This window comes from Nematostella vectensis, chromosome 1, assembly GCF_932526225.1.
Source record: "Nematostella vectensis chromosome 1, jaNemVect1.1, whole genome shotgun sequence".
Lineage (NCBI taxonomy): Eukaryota > Metazoa > Cnidaria > Anthozoa > Actiniaria > Edwardsiidae > Nematostella > Nematostella vectensis.
The window spans coordinates 11,992,746-12,005,496 of NC_064034.1; the positions used below are offsets into that span (position 1 = coordinate 11,992,746).

A 12,751-nucleotide genomic window follows, 5' to 3' on the forward strand; every position below is an offset into this window, starting at 1 on the left:
CCCTATCGCTGCTATGCCCATTCTAAAAAAAATGGGTTTTTTGGTGTTGTTATTTAACCGAAATTATTTCTGTACCCTTCTTTTTAAGGAACCTTATCAATTGTTACACATCCTCAACCTAAAAGCGTTTTTACTGGAGATGACGTCACCTTCACATGCAATGCCACGGCACTTGCAGCACCTTCTATCTGGTGGCAGAAAAACGGGGTCAATATAACAATTAGTGATGGGTCAACACTGAATCTTGTTGGAGTTAAAGAGGGAGACAGTGGGAATTATACTTGCGTAGCAGAAGCTGGTGGGAATACAACTACTTCCGACGCGGCATTTCTAAGTGTAAAACGTAAGTAGCCCCTCAACCGGCCTGTACTGGCTTTAAGAAGTACCCTTAACCCAAAAAAATCATAAATTCAAAATAAACACAACAAGATACTCAGGCATCAGTTTAAGTAAAAATGGTATTGAAGCAACTACGTTTTAGCCAAATAATAGCTCAGGTTCTTTGACAAATTTGGATACCGCTGACTAGTTTCAGCGGTGTTCGACTTTGACGGGCTGTAAAAAAAAAAAAAAAAAAACATAAAGATAGGGGGTGATTTCTGTTTTTGGTCTGTTTTATATTTTATTTTATTTTATTTTATTTTATTTTATTTTATTTTGTAGAGTCAGCTCAAACATAGTCAATAGGTTAATATAAGGATAATGAATATGGCTTCTGTGCGAAAACGTTTTCTTTTCAATTGGTCTTCCTGTGGCTTTGTTTATCTCGCCCCAGTATTCTCAATCTAAAAAATGGCGGCAAAGCGAGAAAGTCTAAGGGGTAAACAAAAGGGGACAGTTATAAAATGCCTGCAAGTTTCTCTCGAACTTCCCGAGGGACTTTCAACCAAGAGGTTTCAAATAAGAACCTATGGATAAACTGCTTTGCTTATAAAATTGCGAATGTCTCATATTAAATGATATAGTTGTATTTTGATAGCGCTTTTGCCTTCTTTTCTTTTTGCAGTGCCCCCTGTCATAACAAATCATCCTGCGAACCAGACAGCAAACAAAGATGAAAATGTGACAATCGCGTGTTCTGCAAATGGCACTGAGCCTTTTAATGTGATCTGGTTAAAAAACAACGAAGTTTACGATTTTTCTAGCGATTCTCGAGTGCACGAATCACATAACAATCTCACGCTTGAGATATTTGGCGTTCTTCCCAATGACCACGGCAGTTACCAGTGTGACGTCAGTAACGGGAGAACGGACAAGTCCTATCCGGGAAGATTAATAGTTAAATGTGAGTACAGTTTGTTGTTAACCTAAAGGCTCTTGCAGACTGATAAATATTTCCATTTTTCGTGCCGTCAAAAACCTCCATTACAAAATGTTAGAATCTAACATACTTAAAGGATACGACTGACAGGCATTGACGTTTACCAGACAACTATTATAATCCAGGTAGTATTTAACTGATGTAACAATATTTTAGTATAAGACAGCAAAGGGTGTTGAAGAGGGTGTCGTCCAGGGCATTTGAGGTGTCAGGCACATAGCTAGACAGAAGCAGATCTAGGGGGAGGGTTTTAGGAGGTTTAACCCCCCCTTTCGTGCTACCAGAAAGCCATATGTAATTACACCCTCCCCCTATGTTCACTGAGCCAACCCCCCCCCCCCCCCCCCCCGCCCCTTTAGTGATAAGCTATATCCTCCTGTTAGAGGTGATACATGGGGCTTGAAAAGCTTGTCTGGTTAATGAGGAATGAACTTAAGCCCTCTCTTTCTCTTTCTCTAACCTCAACCCTTTCCCTTTATCCTAAAAGGTAATTGGTTTGTTTCAGATGCTCCCCAATTTATTGTTGAGCCTAAAGGCAAAACAACAACTGAAGGACAGGCAGTAAAGTTTGAGTGCCAAACTACAGGGAATCCTTCCCCAACTGTCACATGGTTGAAAAGTGGGTCAGCTGTAAATACATCTGTTGATCCAAGATTCTACTCCAATGATACTATCTTGATGATCACCAATGTCAGCCGAATCGACAGTGGAAATTACAGCTGCAACGCCTCAAATGAGCTTGGTATAATTTCTGCAGAAGCTGCCTTAGATGTGCAATGTGAGTGCAACCCTTTTGTGTTAATATTGCAGAAGTACTGTGGTACCTACACATGGTTTATTCCGTTTGCCTGATATCAATTTCTGACCAAAGTTCTTCATCATGCTAAATCCATTGAGTGGCCAATGACCTCTTTGCAATTCCAAAATGTAGTTGCTTAAGAAGGGAACTACTGTAGTTACTATATATGAGTGTGATGTGGGGAGCAAGCTTGGGACCCTTTGACTCCCCTTTTCAACTTATTTCTAAAGATTTTGATTAACATTCTCATATGTGCTCCATATGGCTTCCATTTTATTTTGAAACTTTTTTTTAGATGGACCAGAGTTTGTCAACATGCCACAAGATAAAACCCCCAATGAAGGCTGGTCAGTGACATTTGAATGCCACACAAAAGGGAATCCACCTCCAACTGTCACATGGTTGAAAAATGGGTCAGCTTTAAATACATCTGTTGATCCAAGATTCTACTCCAATGGTACTCACTTGATGATCACCAATGTCAATCGAACAGACAGTGGGGCTTACAGATGCAATGCTTCAAGCATACTGGGTGTGATCACTACAAAAGCTTCATTAGATGTGTATTGTAAGTACTGCACTGAAAATGCATGGACATAGTATATAAACAGGGGGTAGCTAGGGAGAACTTGGAGTTCCCTTAAGTCACCACAAATTTCTATCACAAAAAACCATATGTTATTTTTAAACCATTTTGGCCTATCTGATCAGTCCCAAGGTGCTATTTATGTCAATTTTTTTCAAGAGCACTTTTTTTCAATAGCATCTTGCTATTATCCCTACACTAAATAACCTGAATTCAGGAAAACTCAAAGAGTTTTGCAAATGTTGTGTGGCTGTTTGTTGCTTGATGCTGGGTGGTTTGATGATATTGAGAGAAGATGTTGGGCCGTTACATATCTTAGCATCATTTTACACAGCGAAGCTGCACATTTCAGGCACTTGTTTCTTATATTATGAGATGTATTCTCATCAGGTTATGAGATTGTCGATAGAAACACTTCCTGTCACAAATTTGCACCAGATCCTCCAATGTTTAAAAAACAGCCCTTGAGTCAAACAGTAATCGAAGGAGACAAAGCATCATTCACGTGCCCATTGGAAGGAAACCCCCCACCCCACGTAACATGGTGGAGACATGGCTTTCCCCTGAGTCCTGCAGACCTAAAACTGGATATTAGCTACACGACACTCACCATAGTACATGTATCAAGATTTGACTATGGGTACTACCACTGCTCTGGGGCAAACACAGTTGGGGTTCTTTTGTCGTCATCCGCTCTTCTGAACGTAGATTGTGAGTATGGTGGATTGTGCTAATGGCATGCTTTGCACGAGAACGGGTCGATTTCAACGAAAGAGAAAGGTGCATGGCAAGATCCTATTTCATACTCCTACTATTGGAAGTGATGCAAGGAAGCATGATTTAGCAAGATTTGCATGGGCCAATATTCTTATAATATTCATACTCTGTTCTGATCTGTTTGGTGTATGTTCTGCTCGGGTGACGATTTATGAGGCTTAGCATTGGCTTACAAGGATCTGCGTATAGTATTCATGCACTGTCCAGGTTCTGGCCTGTTTGGTGTAAGTTCTGCTCGAATGACGATTTTGCAAGCTTTACATGAGCATCTGTAAGGATCTTCTTGTATGCTCTGTCCTGGTCTGTTTTCGTGTAAGTAAGTTCTGCTCAGGACGCAAATGGTCATGGGCATACAAGGATCTTCATATATCGATCATGCATTGCCATGATGATCTGTTTGGTGTAAGTTCTGCTCGAATGGCGATTTTGCTAGCTTTGCATCAGCGTCGATGTTTTTAGTTCATCCATTGTAAGAATGATGTTCTGTCTCCCCCATGACTCAGTGTCTTTTACATAAGCCTGTAAGAATCTTCATACAGACAATCACTGTCACTCAAAAGTATTTTTGCAGACTATAAAAATCATGGTAAACTTGGTCTTGGTGGCCACGGTAGCGCACGTCGCATGCTGAACTTTGAATTAATGGACACCCTAGCACGCGTCATATGGTGAACTTTACGGCGTTGCATGGTTAATTTTGTATTATTGGCCACGGCGTTACACTGTAAATCTATTGCACGGCACGGCTTGATGTCCCAGCGAGCTATCACAGAGTGGGCAAGTGTGGTCAGCATGGAAAGCTTAGTGGTAGAAGAAATCTTTGTACTGCTTCCTCTGCTTGGTTAAATTTCAGAGCATTGCATGGTAATGCATCATTTTATTATTTGTGTGCATGTTAGAGGGGTGGTTTGAACAGATTTGATAGGAGAGGAGGGGGGTTGTGAGTTTTGGATATTCTGCTCTTGTCTGCTTGATATTGATAACGATTACCAAAGACATACAAAATCCCTCATTTTTTTATGTTTGTTTAACAAACTTTGCTTGATCTTGGATGCACCTGTACTCACCCACGAACTCATGTCGCAAAATTCAAATGAGATATCACTGTTTGGGTTAATCATGTCTAAAAATTCATTGATTTAGATGGACCTGAAATCGTCGACGATCAGTAGGGTTTTAGTATCGCAGCGCTGTTGAATTTGTCATTTCTAATCAACATTCTAGTAATCTTCTAATGTGCGAGAATTTTACTTTTCATGTTTGTTGTCTGCCTTCAGTTAAACCAGATATTACCACCCACCCGTCTCCACAAACCGTAACAGAAGGTGAAAACGTGACGTTGTTATGTGTTGCGGAGGGACGTCCTACTCCTTCCTACCAGTGGTTCAAAGATGACTCTCCATTTGACGCTGAGAACATCACAAGGGCCTCGCTATCCGAAGGAAACCTGATTTTTACCAAAATCAGCAGAGATGACCACGGACAATACTACTGTTTGGCGAACAACTCCGTCAGCAATGTGACGTCGAGTATAGCACAGCTAAATGTCTTTTGTAAGTCACCAGCAGCTATTGTGTGTTTCATCGTATGCTCGTGGGCGCGGCGATGTTTAGCGGCTACCCTCGAGCATGGTGGCTCACTTAAGTGGAGTTTGTTACCGGGTTGTAGAACTAAATTACTTATTCTAACAATGATGAAGGTAGCATTTTAAACGTAAAACAACTATAAATGACATCTTATTATAATTACTAATGCATTTATAATGATGATGATGACAGCGTTGATAAGATTGATGTTGATAAGCATTGTCCATGCCTCACAATATAAAATTCAACATCCAAATTGACTAAATGTTTATTACACTTAAATAAATTGAGATCATAAAATAAATTGAATGCATCCATACGCTCTCTTTTGAATAATGCACACAAAAAATGTAATAAAATATAACCAGTAGCCTGGTAAGCTCATCGCATGCAAGGAAACGTTCGAACCAAGTTTGTCTTCTGGCGTTTCTGCATCAAGTGTTTTGTCTTCTTTGTACAGTTAAACCAGATATTTCCACCCACCCGTCTCCACAAACCGTAACTGAAGGTGAAAACGTGACGTTGTTATGTGTTGCGGAGGGACGTCCTACTCCTTCCTACCAGTGGTTCAAAGATGACTCTCCATTTGACGCTGAGTACAACACAAGGGCCTCGCTATCCGAAGGAAACCTGATTTTTACCAAAATCAGCAGAGATGACCACGGACAATACTACTGTTTGGCGAACAACTCCGTCAGCAATGTGACGTCGAGTATAGCACAGCTAAATGTCTTTTGTAAGTCACCAGTAGCTATTGTGTGTTTCATCGTATGCTCGTGGGCGCGGCGATGTTTAGCGGCTACCCTCGAGCATGGTGGCTCACATAAGTGGAGTTTGTTACCGGGTTGTAGAACTAAATTACTGATTCTAACAATGATGAAGGCAGCATTTTAAACGAAAAACAACTATTAATGACTTCTAATTATAATTACTAATGCATTTATTTATAATGATGATGATGACAGCGTTGATAAGGATGATGTTGATATGCATTATCCATGCCTTACAACTTAAAATTCAACATTCAAATTGACGTTGTTATAAAATATAACCAGTAGCCTGGTAAGCTCATCGCATGCAAGGAAACGTTCGAAACAAGTTTGTCTTCTGGCGTTTCTGCATCAAGTGTTTTGTCTTCTTTATACAGTTAAACCAGATATTTCCACCCACCCGTCTCCACAAACCGTAACAGAAGGTGAAAACGTGACGTTGTTATGTGTTGCGGAGGGACGTCCTACTCCTTCCTACCTCTGGTTCAAAGATGACTCTCCATTTGACGCTGAGAACAACACAAGGGCCTCGCTATCCGAAGGAAACCTGATTTTTACCAAAGTCAGCAGAACTGACCATGGACAATACTACTGTTTGGCGAACAACTCCGTCAGCAATGTGACGTCGAGTATAGCACAGCTAAATGTCTTTTGTAAGTCACCAGTAGCTATTGTGTGTTTCATCGTATGCTCGTGGGCGCGGCGATGTTTAGCGGCTACCCTCGAGCATGGTGGCTCACATAAGTGGAGTTTGTTACCGGGTTGTAGAACTAAATTACTGATTCTAACAATGATGAAGGCAGCATTTTAAACGAAAAACAACTATTAATGACTTCTAATTATAATTACTAATGCATTTATTTATAATGATGATGATGACAGCGTTGATAAGGATGATGTTGATATGCATTATCCATGCCTTACAACTTAAAATTCAACATTCAAATTGACGTTGTTATAAAATATAACCAGTAGCCTGGTAAGCTCATCGCATGCAAGGAAACGTTCGAAACAAGTTTGTCTTCTGGCGTTTCTGCATCAAGTGTTTTGTCTTCTTTATACAGTTAAACCAGATATTTTCACCCACCCGTCTCCACAAACCGTAACAGAAGGTGAAAACGTGACGTTGTTATGTGTTGCGGAGGGACGTCCTACTCCTTCCTACCTCTGGTTCAAAGATGACTCTCCATTTGACAGTGAGAACAACACAAGGGCCTCGCTATCCGAAGGAAACCTGATTTTTACCAAAGTCAGCAGAGATGACCATGGACAATACTACTGTTTGGCGAACAACTCCGTCAGTTATGTGACGTCGAGTATAGCACAGCTAACTGTCTTTTGTAAGTCACTAGTAGCTATTGTGTGTTTCATCGTAGCTCGTGGGCGCGGCGATGTTTAGCGGCTACCCTCGAGCATGGTGGCTCACTTAAGCTTCTAGAGTTTGTTACCAGGTTGTAAAACTAAATTACTCAGTCTAACAATTGTGAACGTAACATTTTAAAGAAAAAAACAACTACTTATGAATTCTAATTATAATTACTAATGCATTTATAATGATGATGATGAAAGCGTTGACACAGATGATTTTGATAAGCATTGTCCATGCCTTACAACTTGAAATTTAACTTCCAAATTGACTAAATGGAAATTACGCTCAAATAAATTAAGATCATAAAATACATTGAATGCATCCATACGTTCTCTTTTGAATAATACACACAAAAAATGTTATAAAATATAAGCAGTAGCCTGGTAAGCTCATCCCATGCAAGATAACGTTCGAACCAAGTTTGTCTTCTGGCGTTTTTGCATGAAATGCTTTGCCTTCTTTATACAGTTAAACCAGATATTTCCACCCACCCGTCTCCACAAACCGTAACAGAAGGTGAAAACGTGACGTTGTTATGTGTTGCGGAGGGACGTCCTACTCCTTCCTACCAGTGGTTCAAAGATGACTCTCCATTTGACGCTGAGAACAACACAAGGGCCTCGCTATCCGAAGGAAACCTGATTTTTACCAAAGTCAGCAGAGATGACCATGGACAATACTACTGTTTGGCGAACAACTCCGTCAGTTATGTGACGTCGAGTATAGCACAGCTAACTGTCTTTTGTAAGTCACTAGTAGCTATTGTGTGTTTCATCGTAGCTCGTGGGCGCGGCGATGTTTAGCGGCTACCCTCGAGCATGGTGGCTCACTTAAGTGGAGTTTGTTACCGGGTCGTAGAACTACTCACTGAGTGTAACAATGGTGAACGTAACATTTTAAAGAAAAACAACTACTAATGAATTCTAATTATAATTACTAATACATTTATTAATGATGATGATGATGACAGCGTTGATACGGATGATGTTGATAAGCATTGTCCATGCCTTACAATTTTAAATTCAACATCCAAATTGACTAAATGTTTATTACACTTAAATAAATTGAGATCATAAAATAAATAAAATGCATCCATACGTTCTCTTTTGAATAATGCACACAAAAAATGTTATAAAATATAACCAGTAGCCTGGTAAGCTCATCCCATGCAAGATAACGTTCGAACCAAGTTTGTCTTCTGGCGTTTTTGCATGAAATGCTTTGCCTTCTTTATACAGTTAAACCAGATATTTCCACCCACCCGTCTCCACAAACCGTAACAGAAGGCGAAAACGTGACTTTGTCATGTGTTGCGGAGGGACGTCCTACTCCTTCCTACCAGTGGTTCAAAGATGACTCTCCATTTGACGCTGAGTACAACACAAGGGCCTCGCTATCCGAAGGAAACCTGATTTTTACCAAAATCAGCAGAGATGACCACGGACAATACTACTGTTTGGCGAACAACTCCGTCAGCAATGTGACGTCGAGTATAGCACAGCTAAATGTCTTTTGTAAGTCACCAGTAGCTATTGTGTGTTTCATCGTATGCTCGTGGGCGCGGCGATGTTTAGCGGCTACCCTCGAGCATGGTGGCTCACTTAAGTGGAGTTTGTTACCGGGTTGTAGAACTAAATTACTTATTCTAACAATGATGAAGGTAGCATTTTAAACGTAAAATAACTATAAATGACTTCTAATTATAATTACTAATGCATTTATAATGATGATGATGACAGCGTTGATAAGGATGATGTTGATAAGCATTTTCCATGCCTCACAACTTAAAATTCAACATCCAAATTTACTAAATGTTTATTACACTTAAATAAATTAAGATCATAAAATAAATTGAATGCATCCATACGCTCTCTTTTGAATAATGCTCACAAAAAATGTAATAAAATATAACCAGTAGCCTGGTAAGCTCATCGCATGCAAGGAAACGTTCGAACCAAGTTTGTCTTCTGGCGTTTCTGCATCAAGTGTTTTGTCTTCTTTATACAGTTAAACCAGATATTTCCACCCACCCGTCTCCACAAACCGTAACAGAAGGTGAAAACGTGACGTTGTTATGTGTTGCGGAGGGACGTCCTACTCCTTCCTACCAGTGGTTCAAAGATGACTCTCCATTTGACGCTGAGTACAACACAAGGGCCTCGCTATCCGAAGGAAACCTGATTTTTACCAAAATCAGCAGAGATGACCACGGACAATACTACTGTTTGGCGAACAACTCCGTCAGCAATGTGACGTCGAGTATAGCACAGCTAAATGTCTTTTGTAAGTCACCAGTAGCTATTGTGTGTTTCATCGTATGCTCGTGGGCGCGGCGATGTTTAGCGGCTACCCTCGAGCATGGTGGCTCACTTAAGTGGAGTTTGTTACCGGGTTGTAGAACTAAATTACTGATTCTAACAATGATGAAGGCAGCATTTTAAACGAAAAACAACTATTAATGACTTCTAATTATAATTACTAATGCATTTATTTATAATGATGATGATGACAGCGTTGATAAGGATGATGTTGATATGCATTATCCATGCCTTACAACTTAAAATTCAACATTCAAATTGACGTTGTTATAAAATATAACCAGTAGCCTGGTAAGCTCATCGCATGCAAGGAAACGTTCGAAACAAGTTTGTCTTCTGGCGTTTCTGCATCAAGTGTTTTGTCTTCTTTATACAGTTAAACCAGATATTTTCACCCACCCGTCTCCACAAACCGTAACAGAAGGTGAAAACGTGACGTTGTTATGTGTTGCGGAGGGACGTCCTACTCCTTCCTACCTCTGGTTCAAAGATGACTCTCCATTTGACAGTGAGAACAACACAAGGGCCTCGCTATCCGAAGGAAACCTGATTTTTACCAAAGTCAGCAGAGATGACCATGGACAATACTACTGTTTGGCGAACAACTCCGTCAGTTATGTGACGTCGAGTATAGCACAGCTAACTGTCTTTTGTAAGTCACTAGTAGCTATTGTGTGTTTCATCGTAGCTCGTGGGCGCGGCGATGTTTAGCGGCTACCCTCGAGCATGGTGGCTCACTTAAGCTTCTAGAGTTTGTTACCAGGTTGTAAAACTAAATTACTCAGTCTAACAATTGTGAACGTAACATTTTAAAGAAAAAAACAACTACTTATGAATTCTAATTATAATTACTAATGCATTTATAATGATGATGATGAAAGCGTTGACACAGATGATTTTGATAAGCATTGTCCATGCCTTACAACTTGAAATTTAACTTCCAAATTGACTAAATGGAAATTACGCTCAAATAAATTAAGATCATAAAATACATTGAATGCATCCATACGTTCTCTTTTGAATAATACACACAAAAAATGTTATAAAATATAAGCAGTAGCCTGGTAAGCTCATCCCATGCAAGATAACGTTCGAACCAAGTTTGTCTTCTGGCGTTTTTGCATGAAATGCTTTGCCTTCTTTATACAGTTAAACCAGATATTTCCACCCACCCGTCTCCACAAACCGTAACAGAAGGTGAAAACGTGACGTTGTTATGTGTTGCGGAGGGACGTCCTACTCCTTCCTACCAGTGGTTCAAAGATGACTCTCCATTTGACGCTGAGAACAACACAAGGGCCTCGCTATCCGAAGGAAACCTGATTTTTACCAAAGTCAGCAGAGATGACCATGGACAATACTACTGTTTGGCGAACAACTCCGTCAGTTATGTGACGTCGAGTATAGCACAGCTAACTGTCTTTTGTAAGTCACTAGTAGCTATTGTGTGTTTCATCGTAGCTCGTGGGCGCGGCGATGTTTAGCGGCTACCCTCGAGCATGGTGGCTCACTTAAGTGGAGTTTGTTACCGGGTCGTAGAACTACTCACTGAGTGTAACAATGGTGAACGTAACATTTTAAAGAAAAACAACTACTAATGAATTCTAATTATAATTACTAATACATTTATTAATGATGATGATGATGACAGCGTTGATACGGATGATGTTGATAAGCATTGTCCATGCCTTACAATTTTAAATTCAACATCCAAATTGACTAAATGTTTATTACACTTAAATAAATTGAGATCATAAAATAAATAAAATGCATCCATACGTTCTCTTTTGAATAATGCACACAAAAAATGTTATAAAATATAACCAGTAGCCTGGTAAGCTCATCCCATGCAAGATAACGTTCGAACCAAGTTTGTCTTCTGGCGTTTTTGCATGAAATGCTTTGCCTTCTTTATACAGTTAAACCAGATATTTCCACCCACCCGTCTCCACAAACCGTAACAGAAGGCGAAAACGTGACTTTGTCATGTGTTGCGGAGGGACGTCCTACTCCTTCCTACCAGTGGTTCAAAGATGACTCTCCATTTGACGCTGAGTACAACACAAGGGCCTCGCTATCCGAAGGAAACCTGATTTTTACCAAAATCAGCAGAGATGACCACGGACAATACTACTGTTTGGCGAACAACTCCGTCAGCAATGTGACGTCGAGTATAGCACAGCTAAATGTCTTTTGTAAGTCACCAGTAGCTATTGTGTGTTTCATCGTAGCTCGTGGGCGCGGCGATGTTTAGCGGCTACCCTCGAGCATGGTGGCTCACTTAAGCTTCTAGAGTTTGTTACCAGGTTGTAAAACTAAATTACTCAGTCTAACAATTGTGAACGTAACATTTTAAAGAAAAAAACAACTACTTATGAATTCTAATTATAATTACTAATACATTTATAATGATGATGATGAAAGCGTTGACACAGATGATTTTGATAAGCATTGTCCATGCCTTACAACTTGAAATTTAACTTCCAAATTGACTAAATGGAAATTACGCTCAAATAAATTAAGATCATAAAATACATTGAATGCATCCATACGTTCTCTTTTGAATAATACACACAAAAAATGTTATAAAATATAAGCAATAGCCTGGTAAGCTCATCCCATGCAAGATAACGTTCGAACCAAGTTTGTCTTCTGGCGTTTTTGCATGAAATGCTTTGCCTTCTTTATACAGTTAAACCAGATATTTCCACCCACCCGTCTCCACAAACCGTAACAGAAGGTGAAAACGTGACGTTGTTATGTGTTGCGGAGGGACGTCCTACTCCTTCCTACCAGTGGTTCAAAGATGACTCTCCATTTGACGCTGAGAACAACACAAGGGCCTCGCTATCCGAAGGAAACCTGATTTTTACCAAAGTCAGCAGAGATGACCATGGACAATACTACTGTTTGGCGAACAACTCCGTCAGTTATGTGACGTCGAGTATAGCACAGCTAACTGTCTTTTGTAAGTCACTAGTAGCTATTGTGTGTTTCATCGTAGCTCGTGGGCGCGGCGATGTTTAGCGGCTACCCTCGAGCATGGTGGCTCACTTAAGTGGAGTTTGTTACCGGGTCGTAGAACTACTCACTGAGTGTAACAATGGTGAACGTAACATTTTAAAGAAAAACAACTACTAATGAATTCTAATTATAATTACTAATACATTTATTAATGATGATGATGATGACAGCGTTGATACGGATGATGTTGATAAGCATTGT

At 40.0% G+C, this 12,751-nt stretch overlaps 1 protein-coding gene across 2 annotated transcripts in view; it reads left to right on the plus strand.

The window, feature by feature from the left end:
- Window positions 1-12,751, plus strand: part of LOC5517380 (hemicentin-2) — a 49,870-nt gene that overhangs the window by 5,035 nt on the left and 32,084 nt on the right. For both annotated transcript variants that reach the window (XM_048731522.1, XM_048731530.1), the window contains 4 exons: window positions 89-343; window positions 1,007-1,285; window positions 1,827-2,099; window positions 2,416-2,688. In XM_048731522.1, coding sequence (XP_048587479.1) covers window positions 2,000-2,099; window positions 2,416-2,688 — 373 coding nt within the window. In that variant the 5' untranslated portion in view covers window positions 89-343; window positions 1,007-1,285; window positions 1,827-1,999. The remainder of the gene's footprint in view (window positions 1-88; window positions 344-1,006; window positions 1,286-1,826; window positions 2,100-2,415; window positions 2,689-12,751) is intronic.